Source organism: Echeneis naucrates, chromosome 9 (assembly GCF_900963305.1).
Source record: "Echeneis naucrates chromosome 9, fEcheNa1.1, whole genome shotgun sequence".
Classification (NCBI taxonomy): Eukaryota; Metazoa; Chordata; class Actinopteri; order Carangiformes; family Echeneidae; genus Echeneis; species Echeneis naucrates.
In genome coordinates this window covers 19,377,978-19,405,118 of record NC_042519.1, presented here as the reverse complement: position 1 = coordinate 19,405,118, position 27,141 = coordinate 19,377,978, and the positions used below count along the sequence as shown (strand labels likewise).

The window sequence follows — 27,141 nt, the reverse complement described above, 5'->3', positions numbered from 1 at the left end:
ACAAAAGTTAACAAATCGGGGGCCAGCAGACATCTCTATAAAACACTTTTATAGCCCCATTAAAAATAATATTATTAATGAAATTCTGAGATCAAATAGCGAGAGACTTGTGAGAGTGTACATTTGGAGCAGAACTATCTCACTCTATATATTTTAAAATGGCTCCATAAAAGACTATATCTATTAACTCTATCTATCCATAAATTTTTATAGCAAATATTAAATACTCCATTACAGTACATTATCCTTTCGATTTGGTAGTGTAAAATATATCCTGTGAACAAAAGCTTATTGATATTGAAGGTTCCTCATCTGTCGGATATTTGTGCTGAGTAAAAATATTATGATGTTTTATAATAACATTTAATTCATAGACTTGATTTATTCCAAGATACAAAATTTGAATGCTATTTTAAACATCAGTACAAAGTGCTTGCTCTAAAGTGTCTATGACATTTATAAGTTTGAAGTAGCAGTTTGCAAACTTTTACACAACATTAAGAATGAGCTCATTGTGACCTGCCTGACAAGAATAAAATAAAATACACAATGTTTGTAAACACCTGTACAAAAGAAGGCCCTTCCAAATCTTTTTCCTTTTTCCTTAGTGTAACCTTGAAAAACACCTTTCAACATTTTTAGTCCCCCCTTTTTCTTTTCTTTTTTTTTTTTTTAAACTTTTCATCAATATCATAATTGTATCACATGTTCCAGTTTACACACACATTCACTATCACCATGGTTCATCTGATTTAAAAAAAAAAAAAAAAAAAAAAAGAGGAAAGAAAACAAACAGTGCTTTTTCCATCATCTGATCCTTCCTTCATATTCACAGAGAGCGTGCTGGGGATCTTGGGATGGGCTTGAACACTGCGAAAATTGCATCAACACCATTGACCGAATGTATAGCAACACCGTCCCTCTGATAACTGAGCAGACGGCTGAACTAATTCCCACCCCCCACAGACTGCTTTCAGAAAACAGTTATCATCCACTTGGCAGGATTTATCATCTCACCATTTACACTTCATTGTACACAATCACGTGATCTCTTGAACGACCCTCTCCCACCACAGTAAGGCTGAACGCAGGAAAGAAAATGTACCAAGCAGCAATATGTTGCGATCAGTAACATTAGTGATATGAAAAATATATACTTGTAATTTTACAGCACGAGTAAATATATTAAGACATTTCTGCAACAGTATTGACTGGCTGGTATCATCAGCACTAGGCAGTAACAACAGAACACCGAGAGACATACGGAGAGAAAAATGGCACATATCATATTCACTTTTTTTTTTTTTTTTTTTTTTAATTGTCATTTTACAGCTCTTGCGCTGTTGCTGTTCACTATGGGATTGTCTGGGGCAAAAAGACCTCTTCTCCTCTGAGCCAGTAGCTTGCTTTTCTCAGAGATGCATTCATTTCTCAGAGATGAGTGCAGAACAACATAATTGAAAGGCTGGGTGTGCTTCCTTTTTGTTTAAGGCGAGATCTCAGACTCGACCGATTCTACCCCGCGTGCTGTACAGCCTTTATTAGCCCAAGCTTTGACAGCTAATTTTACACGACATGCTATCTTGCTGTGTTTGTCTCAGGCATATTGCCAAGGTCTATGATAGAATTTAAAACCTTCACAGAAAGGTTCCTTTTTCCATTACAATGAGCTTACACTGTCAGCAAACAAAGAGACAGCTTTCTGTACAAGATAACGGGATTAAATGGTTGACTATGAAATAGATTTTGGTCAAACAATGTCCTAAGTGTGTTGAATGTTGTTGTTTTTGTTTTTTTCCCAGCACATGGGGTCAAAGTGTGGGTCGACCTACACAAACACATATTGTGAACTACCTCTGTCTCAGCCTCTGTCCTCAACCTCTGTCTCAATCTCTTTTTATATCAACAGATGCAACTACTTTCAGCTCATATATTTTATGGCTGTGTCAGAAAGGCGAAATTAAATCAATTAATTGAGGCAAATATTTTGAATGTAGTGTGCGCGTGTGTCTGCGTGTTCATGCATGTGCAGGATTTTAGTAGTGAAGCTTAACACAGAAATGGCTTTACACCAATTCACCTGCATAGCAATACTTGCCTTTATATAGCGTTGCATGTATGATAGGCACGGGTCATTAACACTGTGTTCTTGGCAGATAATTAGTAGAAAAGGTTAGATAATTACAGCTATGACATACTTTCACAGTCTTCCAACTTGCTCCTGGTGCTGTCCCTGCAATAACAATGCAACATGAGAAGAATAAAACCTCTTAAAATTTCACTTTCAGCGAGGGATAACTAGTAAGTGCTGGTTGAAATAGTGAGACTTGGCTGCTCTGCTCTTATAGGACGTAATGCAGTACCTTTTTTATTTTTTATTTTTTAAATCAATGTGTCCTTGAGAAAGGCACTTATGTGGTGGTGCTCAGTGTACAACAGCACTAAGCGGCTCCCATGTCGTGTATGTTCACAGTACAATATGCATGTCAAAATAATATACTAAATAAATAAAATTTCTGTGTAGGGATATTCATTCATACATTCGAATGAAACGATTGGATTTCCATGTTATTCTTCACCTCCATCTCTACTTCATTGGCATCTCAGAATGCCTTTCAATATCCCCAGGGAAGAAAATCTATGTAATAGTAATGATGTACATTGGTTGCTGACGTCCTTCGTCTTTATATTTTCTACTCTATGTTTCTTTTTTTTTTTTTTTTTTCGGAGTAAAAATCCCATACCATCATATAATCATTTTGGCCACTTAATTATGAAAATATGAATTGCATGCGATTAAACTAACTCGAGCCAGGAATGCAAGGTAAAACTGCATAGTTGTTTCTTTAACTGTATCTCAGGGCAGATTTTTTTTTTTTTTCCCCATTTAGCTAATGCCTTTTTGTATATAAAAAAAAAAAAAATATATATATATATATATATATATATATATCTAACAAATTACTATCATGATGACATGATGAAATAAGAAATTCTACAGACATAAAACAAGCCAGAATTGAGCTACGATACACCTCTGCCAGCAAGAGGTATCAACAACGGCGATGACTTCTTCACGGTCTGGTACGAAAAATATGAGCAGAATGTGCTTGTCTTCTCTCAGTTAATCATACGCTGACATCTCTGTAAGATTGATTCTGTAAAATTAAGACTTTAGCAATGTCACGGCACTATGGACAACTAGCCACAGCGTTAATGAGAGCCAAGGCAAAGCGGTGAGATTTTGCTTTTTGGACTCAGGGAGATCACAATCTGTCAGTCTGTTTGTGTCGTGTCAACAAGGAGAGCAAACTGTGTTTTTGTTTCTGATTTTACATCTGGTAACGTTTGCATCAAATAAATTGATGAAGCAGATGTGAAAGATTTAAGAACACAACTTGTAGCTTTGCATGCCTCCCTTAAAGCACCCTCTGAAAGCAAACACCTGTACACTGTCACCCGCACTAAAGGTGCTACGAGTTATTTGGTTTCCAGCACAAATCAGGTAGAAACAGGCTTTAGGGGGATTTCCTGGTCAATCGACCTTACAGCTAAAGGTCCAACTGTGTCATCATTTCACGGCGAGAGATTCCCCAGCAAGTCAGGCGTAACGTAAGCCACAGGCGTAGCAGGTAGGGCCTTGAGGGGTTGCTGTGGCATGCAGGGATGCGGGGACAGGTTGGGAGGGGGGTTGAGGAGTAGGCTATGCTGACTGTCCACCTCCTGTACAACTGTGTAGTCTCCAACAGGAGCGAAGAACGGGGCCTGAGGAGAGTCAGGAAGAATGTAAGGCGACTGATTATCCTCCGCCGTGGCAGCAGGTTTGGCGTCCGCTGGCTGAGGTGGAATTGTTTGGTACCCCTCGCTGGGCGTAGGGGAGTTCGGAGCGGCGCTAATCTGCCGGGCGGTGCTCTCTGTTGTGTAGCTACCTCCTTCCGGATCCACTACCAGCAGCTGAAACTGCAACCCTTTCTGCTTCTTCTCCCCAGTCTCCTCGCAGGCTCCAATCTCCTTTCCTTTCCTTTGCATTTCCTTCTCTGCGGACAAAGTGCTTTCCTGGATTCTGAGTTGCTGGCCCGGAGACAAAACCACACCCCCAGAGGGCATAACATTACTGACCTGGGCATAGAAGTCTGTGTTGACCCAAGTATGGGACCCTGCAGTTTGGCTTTGGACAAAGTGGCTCTCGCCCCCCTCTGGGGACGGGGCTCTTTCTACTTCATCAAGGGTGGCTTCTTCCTCCTCCGCCTGGCCTGGGAGAAGAGCGGCCATCAGGATTAGGGTGTCTTGGTTGGGCACATCCGGGCCGTAGCAGCTGGCCCTGCCTGAATCATCATCAGGGAAGCTAAGGGAGGGAGAAACAGTAGAAAAAATGGGATGAAATCCGTTTGCAAAGCCATCTGATAGCAAGTCAACATTCACCTTTAGATGATAAATCTCTGCAATACCTAATGGTGCTGGAGCATCCTATGTTCAGGTGGTGGTTCAGGCTAACGGGTGGGGGCAGACCGAGGAGCCTCTGGGTGTCTGAGCCCTGGTGGTCCTCCTTCTCCCCCGCGGCTGAATCTTCGGGATCCACCTCAATGAACTCCACCCACGGCTCGTCTGGGTAGAAATCTGGTGCATATGTGTGCAGGCCGCCTATACCTCCACTCAAGATCAAATTCAGCTCATCCAGCTTCCCCTTCTGCATGTACACAAATTTGTGTGTGCATTAAGTGCGTGTTGCAATCAGGAAGCACCAAGCCATGCCACAATGAAAGTCATGCCTTTTTCTACTGAGTGTTAACACAACACAATTTTGTTTTTCTGATTATAAAACAGAAGTAATATATCATTTATTCACACCAGTATTGTTTTTTCTTTTTATTTCATGATGGTCAGGGCTAAAGTTGGATTATAATGGCCATTAATTGCATCCCACAGCACCACATCATCTGGCAATAATACACCCACAACAAAATACTGAACCACGACCCTCCTCTTGTCTTATTATCCCTCAGTGGTTCTCCTGTCCTTTTGCTTTCAAGTAATTTATGGATTTTTAATCTTTTTTTTTTTATTTTGCTTTTATTTTAATGTTGGATGTTGATTATAAACATGAACTGCGAGAGGGACAGTGGGTGGTGTAATGCTTACATGGCACGATTTTCCTTAGCCAAGCCGAGCGACATGGACGCCCAGGAACGTCTGTTTTTAATCAACAGTACAATGGAGATATAATAATAATAATAACTAGAAAATTCCTTGGCAGAAATTTCGAGAGTGACTCGGGGTGTGTGCTGTCGGGACTTTGACTTGGCGCAATTCCAGAAGCGTTTGTGCGCGTTTTATGTCTGTTATGTCTTCTTGTGTTTCTGTGTGTAAATTTGTGTGTCAGTGGTTGTTTGTATATTTGTGTGTGTGTGTGTGTGTGTGCGTCTGTAAATTTGTCTGTGTGTCTGTGTGTCTCTCTGTATACGTGTGTGTTTGTGTCTGTGTATGTCTGTATGTACTTATGTATAGGGCTCTTTGTCTGTATATTTGTGTCTCTTTGCATGTGCCTGGCTGTGCTTTTGTGTGCCTGTCTATCTATATGTGTGTCTGTGTAGGTATGCATATGTGTGTCTATATGTATTTGTGTGTATGTGTCTGTGTGTTAGTATCTGCCGCACGTTTTGATATATATAATGTTGGGCTTTGCTCAACGGTACGACCCGCATTAATTGCCAAAAATGTGACGGAATAATAAGAAGAAGAATAATAAGCATGGAGAAGATTAAGTGGTGCCTCGTGCTTTGCACAGAGTGCACTACTTCTGCTCTGTAGAAGTAGTGCACTCTGAGCTAAAGACCGTGGCACTAAAGTAGAAAATTCCGGGGAAATTTTGAAGTGCCACGGGGCCTGTCGCCTGGACGAGCAACCCACGTACCGTCCTGCTTTCGAAAGCCTTCCTGATGAAATTTTGTTTTGGAGAAGCGATAGAGTTTGATTCAGTGAGTGCGTCTGTATATCTGTCTGTGTGTGTCTGTGTATATGTGTGAGTGCGTCTGTATATCTGTCTGTGTGTGTCTGTGTATATGTGTGAGTGCGTCTGTATATCTGTCTCTGTGTGTGTCTGTGTATATGTGTGAGTGCGTCTGTATATCTGTCTCTGTGTGTGTCTGTGTATATGTGTGAGTGCGTCTGTATATCTGTCTCTGTGTGTGTCTGTGTATATGTGTGAGTGCGTCTGTATATCTGTCTCTGTGTGTGTCTGTGTATATGTGTGAGTGCATTTGTATATCTGTCTCTGTGTGTGTCTGTGTATATGTGTGAGTGCATTTGTGTATCTGTCTCTGTGTGTGTCTGTGTATATGTGTGAGTGCATTTGTGTATCTGTCTCTGTGTGTGTCTGTGTATATGTGTGAGTGCGTCTGTGTATCTGTCTCTGTGTGTGTCTTTGGAGAAGAAATCATTCAAAGTGATGGCCATAGCCCACAGACAGAGTGAGATGAGACGAGCATGGCAATTGATCTGTGATTGCGTAGTAAGCGTCGTAGCTATCACAAAGCCTGTTGTCACCAACAGAGGTCAAAGTCTTGTGACCCGTTTAAACTTTGAACAGCGTTTCTGTGACAAAGTATGACGAAGCAGTGAGGCTCCAAAGAGGGGTGGGTTTGATCCACAGCAACAGCTTCACACAGAGCTGAGCTGAGGGACCTGCGGTTGCCACGGTGATTTGAGAATTCGCTCGGGTCAGAACTCAGACTCGCCCCAAAAGTCTCCGAAAAGTGGCTTTTGACCACGTCCCGCTCTACTGCGAATGGCGAGCAAGAGTCCGCAGATGAGAGGTTTGGGCTTTGTCCAGCGGTACGACCCGCATTAATTGCCGAAAATTTGACGGAATAATCATAATAAGTATGGAGAAGATTAAGTAGTGGCTCTGAGCTCCGCCCAGAGTCACTAATAATAGAACAGCGGTTACACAACAACAACATTTTACTGAGTAAACAGTCTAATTCTTGTGGTGACCAATGATAATTATTGATCGTTATCATTTCACCCTGAAATTTGGAATGGGAAAGTCTGACTGAATTCTGAATTTTATTAGGTTAAAGCCGATCACAAAGGATAAGTTAATATTTAAAAACACATGATGCAAATTCATTGGAAGTGGTTATTTAATTATTTGTTCCACATGGGACAGTTCATCGTTGACAGATCTCTGTGGTGGCTAAAACGTGGAATCTCTGATATATTTACGTTGTAGTACTGCGCCATTACGTTACATGTCCATCAGCATAAACACCAGTAGATATATATTTGTGACAACAAATATAACATTAATAACATTGCATTAATATACCTTTAACAGCTCTGCATCAATGCCTTTAATTTTTGGTGCAGGAACAGGCGGCAACAGAATCATCATGAATCTGTAGCAGCAGAGAAAAGAGAAGGACCCAATGAATCCATTCACATTGTTTGGATTTGGTGCATGTGTGTGAAAGAGAGAGGGAGAGAGAGAAATGCAAAATCTGATGCATGACTTAGCAGATGTTTTGCCAGTTGTCACTGAGAAGCTGTTCTTACCTTTGCTGCTGAAAGATGAGAATCAGCATGAGTAGTATGAGGATGCCCAAAGTCCCAAAAACAAGAATAAATGTGAGTGGGAAAGTGGTCTCTACAAAGAAACAAGAAAAGTGAAACAGAACTAATCATCATCATCATCATCATCATCATCATACAAAGTTCCAGATTTTTCCAAATGGCGCAGCTTGGTACTCTGAGCTGAACGAGGCAACAGCCACTTTTCTTTTTTAACAAATACCTAAATTGCCAAATGATTTTCTGTTCTGTTCTTGGCCTGCCATGATCTTACCTTCGCTGTAAAGTTCAGTCACATGAATGAAGATGGGGTCGCTGAACTCTCCAAACTTTGAGAAGGCCTGCATCCTGCTGCGGATGTGCACCTCATACTCCTTTCCTATGTGCAGGCCGTAGATTGTCTTCTGAGTGTGTGGCTGGACCTCCAACTGAAACACAGACAAAAAGAAAGGTGAAGACAGAGCAACAGAACAAAAAAGGGCAATTTTTAATTCATCAGAAAAGGACGCATGCATTTTTGCATGATACATTCGTCAGAGGACATGCTGTTAAAGGGCAGCGGCTGAAAAGAGTTTCCTATGTTTGTAAGTGTCAGACCGGTGGACCAGGCACTAATAAAAATCAATCTGTAGTAGGTCCGATGTCCTCTGGCCCACAGACCTCCCTCCCTTCACTTCCTTCAGAAAGGCTGGGTTTTCCCAGAGGTTCTTGCCACAGCGCTGCCAACAGAGCTCCACTGCTCTTAAGCCATGGGACTACAGGGGGGAGGGGAAAGGAAACACGACACTGTGCCTCTGTGACCTACTGCCAGCTTTGGAGGGGGCTCATGAGCTTCATGAGCATTTGCAACTGTGAGGATTTGCATATGTGAAAAGAGGCATGCAGTAATGTTTTTAAGTGTGTTTTTCTGCGTGGTAGCGCATGCAGCACTTAGTGTGTGTGTGTGTGTGTGTGTGTGTGTGTGTGTGTGTGTGTGTGTGTGTATATGAGCAAGTGAGGGAGGAACAAGTAAAAGACAGAGCACTCACTGCCTCCCAGTAAGTGGAATTTCTCTCTCTGTATTGGATCTCGTACACAATGCGCATCCAGCCCGCCTCAACGTCTGCAGTGGGTGGGGGCTCCCAGTTGACCATGACATCATAACTTAGGCCAGAGGGACTTATGTTCAGGAGGGTCCAGTTTAGAGACACTGGTGGGTCAGGACGTACTGCCAGGAGAAGGGTAAAAGTTCAGTCTGAGCAAAACAAAAACTGTTGCAATCTATGAACACCACTAAACATTCAGCAACTCATTAATGACTTTGACAGCCAAGGCGTAAATGAACGAATTGTAGTTAATCTGAAAGATTAGTAAGATATTGTGAAGGTCACTTGTACTTCATAGTTATGAACTGATGACTTGTGCTGTCTCCACCTGCAGGGCTTTTGGAAGTTTTGCGAGTCTCACACGGCAACAAGCATTTTGTATAAAAAAAAAAAAAAATCAAACTAAATTTCCAGTGACAGAAACAACATGTTTACAAGTGTGGAAGTCTTAGCCTTAGCAGTGATGGTGCTAAACATGTAGGGATGGTCCCAAAGTGATGTAAGATTATATTTGAGTGAGACTGCAACATATTTTCATACAGTGATGATGCTTTTTGATTACAATTAGTTACTGCGTAGTCAGCTATTACCAATTTACATTTTTATAAACGGTATAAATAGGTCTGATGGTAGTGCAAGCAGGGAGCTAATTAAAAACACACAAGGACTATGTCTCATATGGGAACCATCAATATCAACTATAATCCTGCTGGGGGATGACTGGTTCAATCAAAAAACTTTTAGCTCTGTATTTGTTGTAGGTTGAACAGTTGAAGACAGCACGTTAATGTTTTCTCCCAAAAACGTGCAGATAATCAATTTGCACACGCAAGAAAAGAAATGTGCTGATAAATGATGCTCTGTCAACATCGCCTACAGTCCTGCTTAGATAGATAACAGACAACATAACATTTTCCTTGTGAACACTGTATCTGACATGTGATCTAATATCGACGAGCATGTGACATTTTTAGTTGATATGCAGCTGCAACTACCATTTCCTGGAAACCTACCGCTCAGGTAATCTAAACTAGAACATGGCTAGTATGGCGGCTTAATGGATTGAAAATGCAATGCAGCACTCCCCTCACACGTTCAAAAATGAGGACTTACTAACCAATATTTTCCACAGTGAAGCAGGCGTCGTCGAAAGTGATGTTATTCTGGCCGCGGAGCTGGATGCAGTAGGGGACCCAAACAGATGTGTAATTTACATCAAAGAAGCACTCCCTTTTAGAATGGATGTACTCTGGACACTCTTTCCATTCACTGACTGGAGATCTAAAAGGTGGGAAACAGAGACGTGAAATGATATACATGCAGAACTATTACGAGGCGCGTGCACTGGTGACAACACTCACACTTTTCTAAGGTAGAAGACTTTGAGTGCTCCGGGGGAGGACAGGTTGTGGAAACTGCCTGGACTCCACCAACAGCGGAATGTCTCCTGGTCCCTCGATATGCACTCTGTGAAATGAGGCTCCAGCGAGTCTAAAAGACAGCGACAGAAGAAGACAGGGGTCAGAGACAGAGTCCACAAAAGAACCTGGGCTGGATTAAGATGGCGCATCACCTTTACAGAGGCCTGGCCACCTTGGAGAGGTTTACGTTTATCAATGCAAGGACTTTGAAAAAACGTAAATGTTGAAGGTTGAAAGATTACCGATGAGAAAGAGAAAGAGAAAACATTAAACGCTTCTGTAGCATATGAGAAGAGTGTCACACGTTTCCAGTGATTGTGACAGAGCATGCATGTGGCTGCTTGCTGCCGTCCGAAAAAACAAACAAACCCCAAAACAAAACAAAAAAAACGCACCACCCCAATGACAGCCACATCATGGGCAAAGTGAGTAACACTCTCCGCTTCACGGCGGCAGACAGCACTAACTTACAGTCTTAAGTGTGCAACAGTGCATCGATTTTCAGTCTCCGTGCCTTTATAACATTAAGATCTATCCACACACTTTTCACACCATCTGTCCTCTGCCCCACCCTGAGGTCCTGACTCAGCCTTTTTCACCTCTCTTTCGGCACCCTGTCACTCCTCATCTCCAATCCCCTACCGACAGCGAGGCAGGCTCCTTATCCAGCCGAGAGCGCCGGGGTTTGGTGCAACCATAAATAAGCAGCTGAAGGTATCATTGATTTCTGCTCCACCCTCTCTCCCCCACCTCTCTTCTCTCCTCTGACTGGCTGCAGCATAAATCACACACAGAGCCAGAACATAAACACGCGTCAGAACACAACATGAGGAATTAAAGACAGACTGGAGCAGAGCGTTGTCTTTTTTTTTTTTTTTACACCACACTTAAGAATGTTATTTCTGCATACACTTCCTCGTTGCTGTTAAACATCGCTTAAAAAGGCGGAATTATATCTTACCAGCATGTGCATACATGCACTATCTGCACACAGCCACAAACCTACCCAGCATGCAGTTAACACAATCCCATTTCTAACCACGGACAAACAGCACAACAAAGCACTCTGTCATCATTTATGCACACAGAGTACACATCATTACTTTCTATTTGATGCCAGCGAAACCTCATAATTCACTGAATTCCTGTGCCTCCGTAGTTCCAGCTCTCTCCCTGCACCCCCACTTTCCACCTTCCCTCCCTTCATCTTCTGCAGACTGTCGTGGTTCCCAGGGCTTTGCTATTTCAACTCGCCCACCCTCCCCGTCCAGCAAATTCCAGCTGCCACCATCAAAGGGCTTTCTGCAGACAGTGGATGCAAGCAAAGGAGAACTTAGAGCTACAGCAGCACATTTTATAGAAAGAGAAAAGCCAAATAACACCTGGATATCCATGTTTCCTTGTTATTCATTGCTATATGTTCATCATTTGTTGCTTATCTATGCTGTTGCTCATTTCTAGTTATTTTCTAAATTTCTGCACGAATGTCATCTCACAGCTGTGCTTTTAGTTTGGGTGTAGAAAATCTGAAAGCATACAGACAGACAGTTTTTTGAAAGTTGACCTCCCTCGAAAGAATGCAGCTCTGTCCATAAAGGTCAAAGGCAGAGTAAAAGTAAAATGTTGTGCAGCAACACCTGGATAGTCTCAAGTTCTCCCTTAGTTTTCAGTGTCTCTGTCTTATTTGCTGACTGCTGTGACTCGTTCGGTATTTCATGATGTAATCAAGTTTAATTTGCTGTTATTAAAAAAAAAACACACACACACACACACACACACACACAAGAAAACCCCACTGTTTTTTGGATTAAACAAACCAAATGGGATTGTTCAAGTGATAATGGGCCCACAAGCCATTCCTGATGGAAAGATGTTAAGGACCAGCCAATCACACTCTGGGAATTCTGTAAGTGGGCTCTCTTGTGGATTTCTTTCACAAACACCCATCGTGAGTGAGGCCCACTGAGAAAATAGATCCTGCCTGTACCTGCCAGCTGCCATTAAGTGACAGCTGAAAGCCTTCAGCTGAAAAAAAAAAATTATTTTGTGCCTGTGTGGGTGTACATGTATGTGCAGGTGAAATCTTGTGTGTGTGTGTGCTCCTAGCTTCATGTCCTGCCTTCAGCCTACAGAGGAGCTAGGAAGGGACTTATCTATCTTCATGTCAGCTTTAGCCATTAAGGTTTAAAATTCACTAAAGTGGCTGCAGCCCCTGCACCGGCTGGCAAACACACAAAAAAAGGCAGTGAGAAAGCACAACAGGGCTTTATCAGTCAATGCACTGTGAAATTCTTGACTGTCATGCAGGTGCATAAAGAAAATGAGGCTATGATGCTAGAAATTTCCACCCTTTCCAGCTCATTTGGCAATTTAAGTTAGTGTTGTGGTTAGCTGCGCTTCAGTGGAGGGAGGAGACATGAGCACTGAAGACGGACAGACGGATACGGAACGTCAGACACTCAGCTGCAAAACTCAAACGCTTTTTTAGATGCGTTTACATAACAGTCAAATGTTGGGTAATACTTTTCTCTTGATGATGGCAGGAATTAAAACCAGAACACAGACAATGGAAATTCTCAGAGACCACTTCTGTCTGAGGATGTCGTTCATCATCTGTGGCGTCTCGCAGGGTTCACTTTTGTCTGTAGAGTTCTTGTTACACAAAATCAGCTTTAACTGCCTTCAATGGAAATCTGGATGAATCTTAATCACACAAATAAAGCGACGGGGAAGGTGGGATTATTTCGCAACGCGTTGCATTTTCTTTCACTTTTCCACAGTTTCATTGGCATCAAAGGTAAATATGACATTAGGGACTCCCATCCTATATGCAGAAAACCTAGTACCCCCACTTCCCAGGTGCTATGAATGCCACTGCCTGAATTCAGAACGTCCCATAATAGTATTTTCTTACTATAATTGTTGCTAAATGCCGCTGCTGAAACGCAGAGCAGACCCAGCAAAAATATTTCACATTTGTGGTTTGGCTTAAAAAAGAAAAAGGTTTATTTTTATAGCAATACTTAAAATAAACACAATCATCCATTCCTTTGGGACTACATGTACCGACCAGGTTGTTTTTTTGTTAAAAAAAAAAAAAAAAATCAAACTTCAACTAACACAAAAAGCAGGAACACAAACTAGCCATAGAGACTGCGGGTGTCTCTACATTGCAATATTAGCACATAATTGATTTGATTGCCGCACGCTTGAAGAGAACCTTGATGTTCCTTGTCACTTAACTCACATAGCTCGTATGCTGCTGTGTAAACACAATTATACTGCTGCTCAAAGCCGAATTGTTGCTGCAAGTCTCAGTTGTCCGTCTAGTGTTCACCTGCTTTGTGTCTCCAGAGTGGGCAGGCAATGCTTTTGAACTGTTGGGCAGACTTCAGACGCATTTGGCACTGCTGTTCAGCACTGACAGCCACTGCAGCAACCCGCACCAGGCGATCCACATCACTTCCTTTCTTGCACCATCTTTCCCCGTGCGTGCGCGCGCGTGAGTGTGTGTTTCTGCTAACCAGATGGAAAACTTGGCAGCACAGGCTGACAGTGTGAGTAAAATCGCCTGCCAGTGTGCACATTGCCAAGTTCAACATCATAGCCCGACATATACACAATGTTCTGCGACACACTCTGGTCAGGGTGTTAATGTGCGTGCAGCAGTCAGCATGTCTTTCATCGGGAAAGCGTGGAACGTGGACAATGAGGAAGGAATTAGCAGATATTAACAGAAAAGCGAAAATTCTAACAGGAATTTTAGGAATTTCACAATTTCTGCTGGTATCTACAATATTCAAAATTTCTTACATTTTTAGGTAGAGAAGAAAAAAAAAAAAAGATTAAAGTTGAGCTGAACAGCGGAGGTTAAATGTTGAACCGGGAGGCCATGTGGCATTTAAGAGAGGCGAAAGCTGAGCGACTGAAACAAGGTACAAACAAGGGAATGCAACGGCTGATATAAATAACAGCCAACACACACACGCAGTTTCACACACAAGCGCTCAAATGTGCACACACTGAACTTCCACCTTCAAAACAAAAACCGACAAAGAATATCAAAGTGCCATTGTCCAACTCCTCGAATATGTCCTCCCTTTCCTCCCAGTTGCACAACAGGACCTGTGACTCTGCTCCGAGTTTGGACTCGGAAGGCAGCTCCTCGCTCCATCTGAGCCTCATTCCTATCAGTGTTCATACCTTTGAAGTCTGGTATGTTTAACCATCCGCTTACTCTTGTCCCTGCGTCGTTTTTTTATCCTGAGATAATGATGTTAATCTCCTTTAATGCCATTACAGCCTACTGTTGAGTATTTGGCTTAGTTATGTCATATTATGTCCAAGTGAGAGTAAATATAGATGAGTGGGGGTGGTTGGATTGTTGTACGGACACCTGCGCATCCTGCGCGTACACATTGTCCTCCTCATCTTTCACTGCCTTTTTTTATATCGTGGCTTATTCTGCTATGCTGCTATCCGCACTTCACCGCGGTGTCAGATGTTTTCACAGGGGACAGAGCAACGTGTTCAATTCAGCTGCTGGCTGTGTGGCCTTTAGGTGATGAGTGGAAATGACTCCATAGCTGTTTTGCTTTGTTTGTTTACAGTTTTATGAGCTCCGGTGACTGTCTTCTCTCTCTTCGTTGGGTTTGGCCATAGGTGTTTTTACAAACATTATGACGTTACAGTGAAGAGGACTTCGCTGTGTAGATATGAAAGATCTTCGCGTTGTCACTGTATCCTGTTGGACATTTGTGTTAAATGGTGCCACCATTAGCATGATTGGCTAATTTAAATAACAAATCTAATTATTAACAAATAGCTTGTTCAGATATGCTCCTTTAATAAGCTGACCTGACATGCCCACTGTTATTACAACCCCACTCTTATCACCCTCAGTGTTTGTTTGTTTGTTTGGTCTTTCTGTTAGAAACCATTTTCATAATGTAGGAAATCTGATTATATTTATTATATGAACACTGCAGTTTTGATACTTTCACATTGATGATGACTGCAACTGTTTCATCGTTGCTTCCGTCTGTCATGTCTCTCTTTCATAAAAGTGAACCAGGTTGGCTGCGGTGTTTCATTGCGAAATTACTCCGGCTCACCTAAAATCAGAATTGCAAGCAAATAATTGAATTTCTCTTGAAATATAATAACGGAAAAGGCTTCACACAGCAAATGTGTGATTATTGAAGGCACAGTTCACTAACAGCACTGGTGACATGACAAAAAGAGTTGGTTGCGCCTCTGATGCAGATTGGCAGGTGATCGATTGCTCAAATGACTTTGAAAGTTGGGAAAGGAGACAAAAAGCCCAGTTAGTCACAGCCAAGGTGCTGCTGTGTCTGTTGTTCTGCTGCTCAGTTCCAGTCATTTCGGTGCCTCTTTGGATTCATCCTTCAACTACGGCACATCTCTTCATGTATTCTCCGTCCGACCGTCAAACAGAGAGCATTTTCTCCCTCTTCCCTTTTAAGTTTCCAGCTTTCGGCTCAACTTCAGACAGTCTATTCCCCACACACGGTCTCAATTTCGCTGCTCTGAACAAACACACCCACGGCTCGTCTTTGAAGCAGATGTAACTGTAGATTGTGTGTACAAGCAAGGCAGAGATTGAACCTCTGCTCGGTTACCACTGGTTACCACGTCCGTGGCCAAGCACACAGCTTAACACAACAAGATCAATCCACGGGCCTGAGGAGGGGCCCTCCTGAGACACACAGGCAGACAAGGCTGAGGGAAAGGAAAGACAAGTGTGTGTGTGTATGTGTGTGTGTGTGTGTGTGTGTGTGTGTGTGTGTGTGTGTGTGTGTGCGAGTGCATGTAACAACATATCAAGACAAATGGAAACCGCTGCCTGTAATTACTATGGTAAGCCTTTAACTATAGAGAGGCATTGCCAAAAGTCGACTTTTGGTTTGTTGTGCGGGTCAACTGACAACAGCCATAATATTTAGGGTAGTGAAAAATTCCAGGAAGGTTCTTAAGTAGAACAACAAAATTGTTTTAAACAATACTAAATGTGCATGTCGATGGTTACTGATCTGCTCAACAAGACTAAATGATTTGTGCAAAAACTTGTGCCTCAGATAAAGAGTGGTGGGTAAAACCAACGAGAGGCTATTTCACAAGTGCGCCAAACAGCCAAGTGTACAAAACAGGTGTCGGGACCGGAGATTGTACGGTGCAATACTTGAGAACAGCACAGGCCGCGTGTGTTTGCTCGTGCTATCAGTGGCTGCTTTGTGTTTACAGATGTTTCAACGGTTGTTGAGGAAGACCAGGGCAACATTACCACAGAGCTCGCTAGGGGCCGTTTCAGCGTTTAAAGGTGGACCAGTCACAATGTCTGATGATTCAGACTCAGAGCGTTATCAGTGGTGTGTCTGGGAGCTTATCAGAAAGTTAATGTGAACTCGGAGATAAATACTTTTGCCACAGTTGGAAGGCAAATTGCAAAGTCTAAATGCTTGAGGTCAAAGACAGACAGGGCTTGCAGTTCTGGGATTTTACCAATTTACACTAGCGTCCAGACACACCCAACTGTTTTACATTCCTGATTTTTGATATAACTGCATCTTAAAATGTAAAGGCAGTATGCTCACCCCTACTCCAGGCTGTGGGTAAACTAGTCCTTCAACAGAAACTAACAAAAATCTGTTCAAATAAAAAGAAACATGGCTACTAACACCGCCATCAAAATTCCTTTTTCTTGGACAGGTCCAAATTTATTTCAGCACTAAAAACACCAGAGTACACAGAACAATGTGTTCAGAGCACAATAATTGAGCCAATGTTTTCAAACTTTCATGCCACATCAGCGTATTTCTCCCCAAACCTCAACTTCACCATTTCACAACTGGAGCTTTAGCCTTATTTTTGTGAGACAACAAAAATATTCAACAAAGATTGCCCCAGGATGCAATCCATAACTCCACTCAAAGAGAGAGAACGATTCTCCAACATAAATTAGAAACCTGCTGAAAATATGACCAAATTTCACAAGAACACTTCTGATCACACTGATCACTTATCTGTGACGTTTTGCTCTGCTGTGTGTGCAGGTTGTGCGTTTCTACATTCAGGTAAAAGATATGTGTGGTCCGGTGCTTGAATCCCAACATCAGAAAAATCATGCATAAAATTAAATGTCAGCTGCATGAAAAAGGTTGTAGATTTTAACATTTCAAGGAAAGAAACTGCACCATTAGCCCCTTAAATATGATTAAATATGCCAAAGTTCAACCGTTGGTGAGACACATCTAGTTTTTAAAGGGACCTTATTGTTGTGCCAACAAAGTCTGTAATAACGCAAATAGAAAGAAATCATGTATGCATGCCAAGTACACGTGCAGGTGCCCAGTAAATTCACAGCTTTTATCGCACTGCCAAATTTCCCACAGTGCTTCATCAGGTAATGTGTGCTTTTCATTCTAGCAACAGGTGCTGTGGCCGCCTGACAGGCGGCCCAGAGATGGTTTGGAGGTCTCTCAGTTCTCTGTCTCATGCTGTCTGGCTCACTTGTTAATGTCATTGAGCAGATGCACCTAAGAATACACTAGCGGGATGGTGACTTGCCAAGACGCTCGAAGATATAAAAGAGAAATGTTTTTAAAAAGTGAGTGCATTTAATTAATCAACAAATATTACTAATATCACAGCGGTTATAGGTTAGATCAGGTAGTAAAAAGAACCAAAAAGAAAGGAACCGTACAAATATTGTCCCTTTTTTTTTTTTTTTTAAACATTGGACACATGCCCTGATTTAAAGTCAACAGCTGAGTTGAACCCTTCACGGGAGCTGCAGCTGAGAGGACGTCTCTAAATCATGTGCGGTTGTGTGCAGGTAGACTTCAGATAAACAAGAAGCGTCTTGGTCAAGGTTGCAGGGCTGCTCAGGTTGTTCGGCCATTAGAGGAAGATTAGAAGTCCTTCATCATCGTCACCGTCTCTGGGCTCTCTTTTTTGACTGAGGCTGTGCAACGGTTGTGGAACTGTTGCCTTTTAAGAGGTAAAGACAGCATTCATTCACCGAACTATTTTGAATGGTTCCGTGAAAGCTCAGTGAGCTTGCTGAACATCAGAGCGTCACCCTGTTCCTGGACTTTGACTGAGACGTCCCAACCATATATTTACCTTGTTTCTATTGATCCTCAGCCTGTTTGACTAGCCAAACCAGGAAAGCGCAGCATTTGCTCAACAGTGAACCTTTCCACATGTGTCTGAGCAAACACAGCATTCTGCAACTGATGTCTGACATAAGATGCGATAACAAGTGTCAACAAAATGTTGCTCACAAAGACTGAATGACATTTGTTAATGTTTAATGAGCTGCATGTGGAGAGATAAACTGTCTGAGCAATTATTAGTTTCACATAAATCTATTCTGCTAAAGTAGAAATTCTCATAAAAAAAAAATAGACAAGAAAAAAAATACTAATATCAGCAGCTCACCTGATGATGTCATTGGATTGGGGTCCGAGGAAAATGCAGAAGTGGACAGCCAGTCCAGGGATGAAATTAGGAAAAGGAGCAGGAGACCGGAGGGCAACGATGAGGCAGTCATGATGCTGACGATAGAGAGGCAGAATGGGAGAGACAGTTATTATAATTATCAGTGGGATGCCATGGTGACACGGCTGTGTGAAAAGCCCTCCTTCCCCCCTCTCTCTCTCTTTTTGCCTGCCCTATCAGCAGAAACTGTGGGTGCCATTTATTTTCAGCTGGTGTATGTGAAACCCAACATGAGACGGGGAATAATTAATCCTCCTTCCAGGTTGTTGCTGCAACAGTTGGGAATTTTGCGCAGCAACCATGTTATTGCTTTTGTTTTGCTTTTTCGTGGGTTTGTGAATGCGGTATTGTTGTTTGTGGTCGTTTTCACTCACTACTCGACAAAGCGAAATTACAACATTTCTAAATGTTACAACCATTTCAAATGATTTTGTTACTGTCAGTGATTTTCTATAATCATACTTCCTGGAAGTTCAGATATTCAAAAAGGAGATCAATAGCAGCTGAGTGCATCTACTCCACATTTTGGTCACATGAAAACTGCATTTTCGTCCCATCTGAAAGCAGAAAAAACAAGCTGTGAATACATTTACGACACTTTTATGTTGATGTGGAAAATGTGTTGGCTAGACACTAAGCCACATTAGTGTTCATTTTGTGCGACTCCAGCTACCTTCTGAGTTTAATACTCACTTTAAACTCTAATTTTGGTCTCCACCAATTCCCCTCTATGGCTGCTAAAATCTCCCATTAACTTCCCCAGCAAGTTACTATCTTGGCTGATGTGTGGTTTGGTGCTAGATGTTTATTGGAGTCTTTCCTGTGAAAACAGCTTCCACCAGACTGAACTTGATGACGATGTGAGGAGCAGAATCTAAACAAAGAGGTTAGACGTCGTAAAACGCTCTGTGGAGCTGAGGGGAAATGTAATTATCCATCTGTCACTTTGACAGCAGCTCAATGCCTTTTTAATACAAAAAAAAAATAAAAAATAAAAATAAGGAACACTGATAATGTTTGGCATTTGGTGTCATCACATCATCTCATGGGTTTAGCAAAGTACGGGACAGCTTCTTGGCACAATCTGTACCGCAGACCAATGCAATGACATCTCCCCTGAGCCCTACTCCCTTTCTAAAACTGGACTGGAATTTCCCAACAAAAACCTTTAACACAGAAGCGTGGTGACTGCCTCTCTAACCCACACCATCTACCTACTGTAACTAACATAAGATCTCGTTGACAACATATGGTCAGCGATGGAGAAAAACACTGACTTCCTGGTCAATGAGCTGGTGTTGGTGGACAAGTTCTACCAGTCAAGTCCAACCTCTAAATATAGGCCACGCTCGCCGTCCGCACCCTTGGCTATTTACAGCTGTGTTTCCACAACTACACTGTGCGGCCAACAACCCAAAATGTGGAGGCGTCGTTTCTGAGGGCAACGCTGCCAGCGTTTTCCCCCGGTTTTTGGTGAGGCCTGGAGACAGAGGATCTCTAAGGCGTATAACTACAGAGTGCTACAAAGCATTCAAATTCTTGATATGGGGGATAAAAAAAAATAAAAAAAAATCTTAAGACTAAAAATAGTAAGCCAAAAGATCGCTTGACAATATGGTTACTTATAAGGAGTGATAACAACTGGGCGATAGTGTAGCTACCTCAGGCACATTTTCAGTCACACTTGGATTGAGCACTGCAAGACTGCCTGGCAAGAAATGAGTAAAGTTCATCTGAGTGTTTGTGTAATGGGTGAAACAGTGGTACCTAATTACGGTAACTGCGCCTTTGATGCCGAATTAGATTTTACTAGAGTTAAAAAAAACAAACCTCATTGTAAAATCAAAACTTAAGAAATTAAAACTGAACTACTCACGATGTCAAATGTAATTAGTTAGAGTGTAACACATCCCAAATGCACCGGTCAACAAAAAGTATCCAGAGATTAATTTAAGCTCAAGTTTTAGTAGGCCGGTTTGGCCTTTCTCAAAGCATTCTTTATCAAATACGGCTTATTTGCCACATTAGACATTTTCTCTAAATCGTCCTCAGCTCCTCCTAGATCCCCTCTGTCTCTCCATAACTTTTACTCTAATCGCACATTAAACATTTTTACCTTTAATTTCGCCCTCATTAGAAGCTAAAGCAGCACTATTATTATGCTGAACTTTACAAGACTTTGAAAGTGCTCCTTTTGGGTGGATTTAACTTCTTAGCCCCCTCCCCCTTATAAAAGACAGTCAAACTGTCCTTCCACTGCAACATGTGGCCTCAAGTTAATCCCAACGTTAGTCTCCCCCTTTTCTCATGTCAAAGAGTCTGTGAAAGCCCTGGCAAGGCTGGCGCATCAACTCCAAATCTTGCACATTTCTCCCCCATTCCTCTCCCACGTTCAGCCAATTACAGGCCCTCAGAGACGCGGAAAGGCGGCATTAGCCAATCAAGAAGGAGGGAGGCTCAGACCAGGCCTCCTGGGGTCCCTTGGTAAACAGTTAAAACCTCTGTGGTCAACTTCCCTCCTCTGCCCTAAAGCGCAAAAACAGACACACACGTGACATGAGCATGTCACACATACCTCCACGCACACACAAATGTATGCAGCGCCTCGGTACCCCACTGTCAGCACCATGCTTCTCCCATGTTTCCTGAAATCTCTATTAATCATCTGCTACTTCAAAAGGGGCTGACAAGGTAAAAGGGACGAGGTTAACACCAGACAGGGTGGTGGTGTAAGGGTGAAGCCAAGAAAAGGAAAGGTTAGGGGGTGGGAGGTCACATCAAGTCCGTGTTACTGCCGTCTATATCTGCAGAAGAAAAGTATTTTCACACAGCCACACACACAGAGTGTGATGTTGGAAGCCAAAGTTTAGTTTCTTTTGAGCTGACTAATTTGCCGGGCAGTGATTCTCAAACAGCGGGTGCGGGGGCCATTGCGAGGCGACGACAGGGAAAGTCGGGGTGCAGCGGCAGGGTTTGTTCATATTGAGCCATCCTGCAGAGACAATTCACCTCTTAATGAACTGATTTAACATTCTGAAAACTCCGAAAAGACAAAGTAGAAGGAATCCTCTGATATGTGTCCTTTATGGGGAAAAGGGGAAACAATTTACTTTTCCCATTAAACGGGATTACGACCCCATGCTGGGATGGACTCTCAGCCTTAAACTGTGTGAGGTTCTCAAAGGAAACACATTCAGATCGTTAGATTAGATGATCTTCGTTTTTCTCTGCTCACATTCCACTGATACGGCACAGAAATGGTGCCGAAAAACTGAGCAGAGTCAAGCGCTCGGCCTCGAAGAAACATCAAACATGACACGTCACTAATGTAGGTTAAAAGAGAAAAAAAAAAAAAATGACAAAGCCCCTCAGAGGGAGACAGACACTCCAAAACCACAGACTCTTCCAGAAGAAGTCACAAAAGGGAAAATATTAATATTAGATTTTCAACCGAATATCTTTATCAATAGGAAAATTCCCGACCTGGGGCCTTTCTGTGCGGAGTTTGTATGTTCTCCTTGTGCCTGTGTGGGTTTGATCTGGGTGCTCCGGTTTCCTGTGATGGATTAGCGACCTGTCCTGGATGAACGCCCCCTCCACCCCTTAACCCAGAAACGGATAAGCAGTATGAATGAATGAATGATGAAAGATGCCTGCTGGGCACACACCTCAAATATGATGAAAAACTTTGTGTGTTCTTCAACTCGACAATGTGCAGAACGGCATGTCATTCACTTTCACTGCTATCTTGCGGCATCACTTCTCTCTCGTAAGCACCTGGCACCATATTTAACGTCATGAAGCATCTTTAATCACACCACCTCCGCAAGGCCGACCTTTATTTCCGACTGTGTGAAAGACATTATATGCCATTTCACACATCCTCCGGAGGGAGTTATGATATTTTAATTTTGTAATTTAAAAAATAAAAATGGTTCTGAGTGCACACACACAGTTCAAGGTCCCTTGGTGAGTCTCAGTAGACATGGATATTACACAAGAATCATGCAGATAGAGTTTTTGCCGCCGACCCTTCTTTTCAGCCGCAACCCCTTTCTTTAGAATTAACAAATCTGTGTAAACACAGCTCAGGCTTCAACATGACTCTGCACGTTAAACCAGACAACGATGAAGAAGAGCCCACATTGGCAGGCACACAGAAGAGCTAGGGCCCAAAAGGGCCCACTCGCCAGCTGCTCCCAACAGTCTCAGACTGTTGGATGTCCCTGCAAACACTCATTGTTCTGTGTGTGTATGTGCTGTGTGTGTGTGTATATATATATATATATATGTATATGTATGTGTGTGTGAGAGAGAGAGTATGCCTATGTATTTCTAACCTGTGTGTCTGTGTGCGCTCTCAGGCATTCAGATCTGGCTACTAGATGACAACTCTAATGTCTCCTACTCTTATTTCATATGAGGGAGTGGAAAACTCAGAGTCAGCACACTGGCACGAGAAGAGCCTCCGCTGAAAGCAGATCAGGACACACATCTGTGAACCTTGCTAAGGTCTGCGCGTGTGGAAGCAAGAGAAAAAGATGTTTGTGTGTCTGTGTGTGCGTATGTTTGTGCATGTGCATTTGCATAAAATTAATTGTGAGTATTGAAGCAAGAAAGAGTGGGTGAAAAGTACGTAAAAGAGAGAAGCCAGAGAATCCAGAGGAGAGAGCGCACTGCACAGATCTCAAAATAGAGCTTTGTGAAAAATTGTCTATTGTGCGTGTGTGAAACAAATATGTTTTCAGTTAATTGTTCAGCTTGCATATTAAAACTTATTACCACAATTAATCATTTCAGAGAAAATGACTTGCCTGTATTTTGCTTTCCATGAGTTACCGTCTTTAAAATGGTGCATGTTCAGTGCTGTCAAGCTCAGTCTTATCAAAAAGAACAGGTAAAAGTCTCCATCAATCCGCTCGTTGTTTTGGAGGACTAAGTATAGATGTGTATTCTCTAATTCGCTCTAAGTCCTGCAATTTTCTCCTTCTGTCAGATGAACAGGCAGATCCTGACAGCCGCACATGTCGGTGAAAGGCCGAGTGCACATGGATGTCTGTAAAAATCTAATGGTTTTCAGAGAGATGCTGAGCTGTCAAAGGATAGAGAACATAAGAGCTGTGCGTACTGTTGTGTGTTGGTGTGCAGCAAACACACAGAACCTGATGGAACAGACGATTCCTCGTCTCACCAACTAAAACATCTCGGACTTCTGTTACCTGGTGGATGCTAAAATGGCAGAGTCATTGTGTTTCCTCTCTGCATTAATTGTTACTGATCCAGCATTGTGACAAGACGGGCCATTAAACACGGTGCAGCGGGGCATATTCAGGTGAATATTATCAAAACATGCCACATTTAGCAATGACGGGTTCTTTATACTTCAACTATCCAGGTGGATGTACTAAAGAAGGAGTATTTTAAGCAATTGTGTGATAATGACTGGGAAACATGACAGAGGGGAGACTGAGGAAAGCACATTTGACTTTGATTACTCAAAGTGCAGAAAGGCCTTTTCTAAATTAAAAAAAAAACAACAACAAAAAAACGCAGGGTTGCACAAGAGCTTCTATAGCAGCTAAGCCTACGCATTGTATCTAATCACAGTGTGGTGTGCTTCCTAATTAAAACAGCAGAACAGGAAAGGTGTTCTCATGGAGTCGGAGCAAGAGCCAGCCAATCACAGATGAAGAGCAAAGAAAGTTAGAAGAGAAAGGGAAATGACAAAAGCTGAGAAAAACGGCTAAATCCTGCAGCAGTGAGCAGAAATACTCCAACAGCATATTGTGGCTGGTAATTATTTATACTGGACCATATGAGTGAAATTATACACAATTACACTAACTCACACTTTCAGAAAAAATAAACATATCTAATCATCTGAATCTGGCTCCAGCTCTGTGGCCACTTTTCTATTTCACATCATTAAAAAAATGAATTCCCTTGGGAATGTTGATGAAACCACATGCCCATTTTAAAAGGCGTCACTGAAAGCATTGCCAACTTCTGGCTGACTCTTTTCATTAAGGATCTAAGACATCGAGCTGTTTGACAAGAGAGTTGTTCATCTCTGTAACTATGATTCATTTCTGTGATAATACGAGCTGCACTCCTGTCTCTTCATCAGGAAAGCCTGCAGAAGTCTTCTGTTCATGTTTCATCATCGTCCAAAAGCTTTACTGAGCATTTCTGCCTCGTTTCAGTGACTTGATACTCATCACTGTGTTGTGTAATTACATTCAGGTATTGTCATTAAGTCTTGGGGGATAAATGAGGAGAAGGCTACATCGGCCAAAACCAACCACTTCTCATCTCCAAACCACACTGACTGTTCTTGCGGCACCGAAAACTGCAAACCGAATTGCAGAACCTTAAGTTCTGTGATATTTATTTATTTATTTATTTATTTATTTTTAATCTATTTATTTATTTATTAAATAAATCTGTGTTACGCAGTTAAGCTGCTAAGTAAACTGACAGCATGCCGAAGTTTATGCCTGGTTAAAAAAAACATACATAGATAAACAAACACGTTTGCTGTGAGTTTTCTCGTGCGTAAAGTCATTTGAGCAAAGTGTCATGCCTCGTACGTGAGCTGCGTAAAACTGAGATTGAGGGACGAGCAGAAACGCTTTTAAAAGCACAAAATGACTTACTTATACGAGGAGGTGTCGGCCTGGGAAACACTGCAGGGACCGCTCAGATAAGACTTTTCAGAAGTTGGTCATCTGAGGTCCAGGCTGAACGCCGACAGGCACCGAAAGTCCAGCTGTTTCCTTCAGCCCGCTCCGCTCGGCCCGGACAGGATCTGGCTCCGATCGGGGCTTTTTTTCACCTCACCTCAACCATCAGATCCGGTGTTTGGTGGGTGCTGTCTTCTCATTGGACGTCCGCGTTCTTTGTGGGGTTTGTTTTGAAATGTTTGTCTGCAGCTCAGGTCATCGTCTGGCCCGCTTTTCGGTGCAGGCTGCGCTCACCGCGACGCGAAGACACACACTGTGTGTTTCACACGGCGGCGAAGCGCCCTCATCCGCCAGCAATCCGGTCCGCTCCGCTCCGTGAGGAGCACCGGGGGGGCGGTGGGGCAGCCTGGAGGTGGGGGGGGGGGGAGGGGGAGGGGGAGAGAAACTTCCAAAATAAAACCCCTCCCCCTCCACGCTTTCTGTTTGTGCCACTTCCACTTCACTGGCAAATCCACATTCACATTGAGGCTTTTTTCCCCCTCGTAGCATTTAAAAAACAGGTTTATATAGTCTGGGATTGCTTTTCATTTCAAACCAAATAAAATAAAAATGCGTGCTATACTGAAATGATTTATGTTGTGGCCACGTAGGCACACCACAGAAAAACATGAGGACTCAGGACTGGATCCTGGTCTCTGGCCCCCTGGTTTTCAGAGGGCACAAGAAAGCAGTAGGCCTATACTTTAAATATTTAAATTTGTGTCATTATTATTTATCTTTCTGGATTGATTGATTAAATTTTACCAACTTGCCTTTTTGTTATATTCTAATCATCCTTCCAGACAGGCTGGGAGGTGATGTTCAGAGCTGCCCTCAGGCCACTTGTGTATGCAAATGACGCTCATTGAAAATGAACCCCCCCCCCAATTTGTTGTGAATGGATGGAAACAGAAGCCTAAAGCCGTAGCTGGGGCTCACGTGGATTGTCCACTGGAGAAGTGAGGCAATGAGAGGCTTGTCCTGAATATCAGCTGTCTGTGGACATACATCTCCCCCTCCACCCCCAAAAGCCATCAATGGTATGGACATCCCGCCCCGACACGTGAGGGGAAAACACACCCATGAAACCAACTGTTGCTGCTGCAGCTTCTCTTTTTTCTTTATTTTTTTTTCCTGCATGCATGTTCCCTATTTGCCTGAATGGAGTTTGTTTATCTCCCAATCGATGATCATCCCAATGCCAACATCCATCAGTGCAAACTAAATCAATTGCAGTATTAAAAGCTAAAGCAGCACAGCTGAAGTATAAATCTGCAGGGCTGCTGGCCCTCAGCAATATATATGTTACTCCACAAACTACACAAGCTGAACATTTTCTAAGTTGCATCATGTTGGCCTATGATGAATGCATAATGGTTAATGGTAGAAATCAGAAACAGCTTCGGCATTCAAAACTAGACAAGCAGGGAAATCATAGCCTGTATATATAAGAGAGGCAGACTGACTGAGACGCAGAGGTGGGCTGAGTATCTTCTATTCTCTTTGCCCCCCCGCCCCCTTCCTGTCAGTGCACCGATTCTGTGTTGACGTAATTTGTGACACAAGGGGGAAGAAATGGAATTGGTTGTTCTAAACTGAGCCGAGCCATCCTTGTGTTTTTATATCCCAGCGCCTGCTTGGTTTACAAGGTCCACAAGTTATGGCCCGGCTTTTCCGACTCCTGCAGTCTGCAGTGCACATAAAAAACCCGCACACATTTATAACTTGCAGCATAGAGGGGGGAAAAAAAATCTATAATTGAAATATATTTTATGTTTGCAAATGTGTAGCACCTGTCAATCGTAAACTTTTTTTTTTTTA

At 42.6% G+C, this 27,141-nt stretch overlaps 2 protein-coding genes across 3 annotated transcripts in view; one reads left to right on the top strand and one right to left on the bottom strand.

The window, feature by feature from the left end:
• Nucleotides 1-1,294: 1,294 nt before the first annotated feature.
• Nucleotides 1,295-25,637, bottom strand: ghra (growth hormone receptor a). Of its 2 annotated transcripts, XM_029509793.1 has the most exons (10): nucleotides 25,255-25,637; nucleotides 18,539-18,654; nucleotides 10,016-10,145; nucleotides 9,772-9,935; nucleotides 8,598-8,776; nucleotides 7,844-7,997; nucleotides 7,555-7,645; nucleotides 7,328-7,397; nucleotides 4,449-4,687; nucleotides 1,295-4,345 (listed from the first exon to the last, which is right to left on the bottom strand). In XM_029509793.1, exons 2-10 carry the CDS (start codon nucleotides 18,648-18,650, stop codon nucleotides 3,577-3,579), a joined length of 1,908 nt encoding a protein of 635 aa, XP_029365653.1. In that variant the 5' UTR covers nucleotides 18,651-18,654; nucleotides 25,255-25,637; the 3' UTR covers nucleotides 1,295-3,576. The 2 variants fall into 2 exon arrangements, with proteins under 2 accessions (XP_029365653.1, XP_029365654.1); XM_029509794.1 differs by lacking the exon at nucleotides 25,255-25,637 and having other exon boundaries at nucleotides 18,539-18,662.
• LOC115048475 (lipoxygenase homology domain-containing protein 1-like) overlaps nucleotides 19,858-27,141 on the top strand; it is a 37,895-nt gene continuing 30,611 nt past the window's right edge. The window contains exons 1-2 of the mRNA XM_029509941.1: nucleotides 19,858-19,921; nucleotides 20,995-21,082. Coding sequence (XP_029365801.1) covers nucleotides 19,858-19,921; nucleotides 20,995-21,082 — 152 coding nt within the window. The remainder of the gene's footprint in view (nucleotides 19,922-20,994; nucleotides 21,083-27,141) is intronic.

Bases quoted from the DNA above. Each gene is read 5' to 3' on its own strand.
- ghra (XM_029509793.1), bottom strand. From the start codon at position 18,650: ATGACTGCCTCATCGTTGCCCTCCGGTCTCCTGCTCCTTTTCCTAATT. The intron at 10,146-18,538 runs GTGAGCTGCTGA...GCTGTCTTTTAG, and splicing joins CAATCCAATGACATCATCAG to ACTCGCTGGAGCCTCATTTC. The intron at 9,936-10,015 runs GTGAGTGTTGTC...CCCACCTTTTAG, and splicing joins GTCTTCTACCTTAGAAAAGT to ATCTCCAGTCAGTGAATGGA.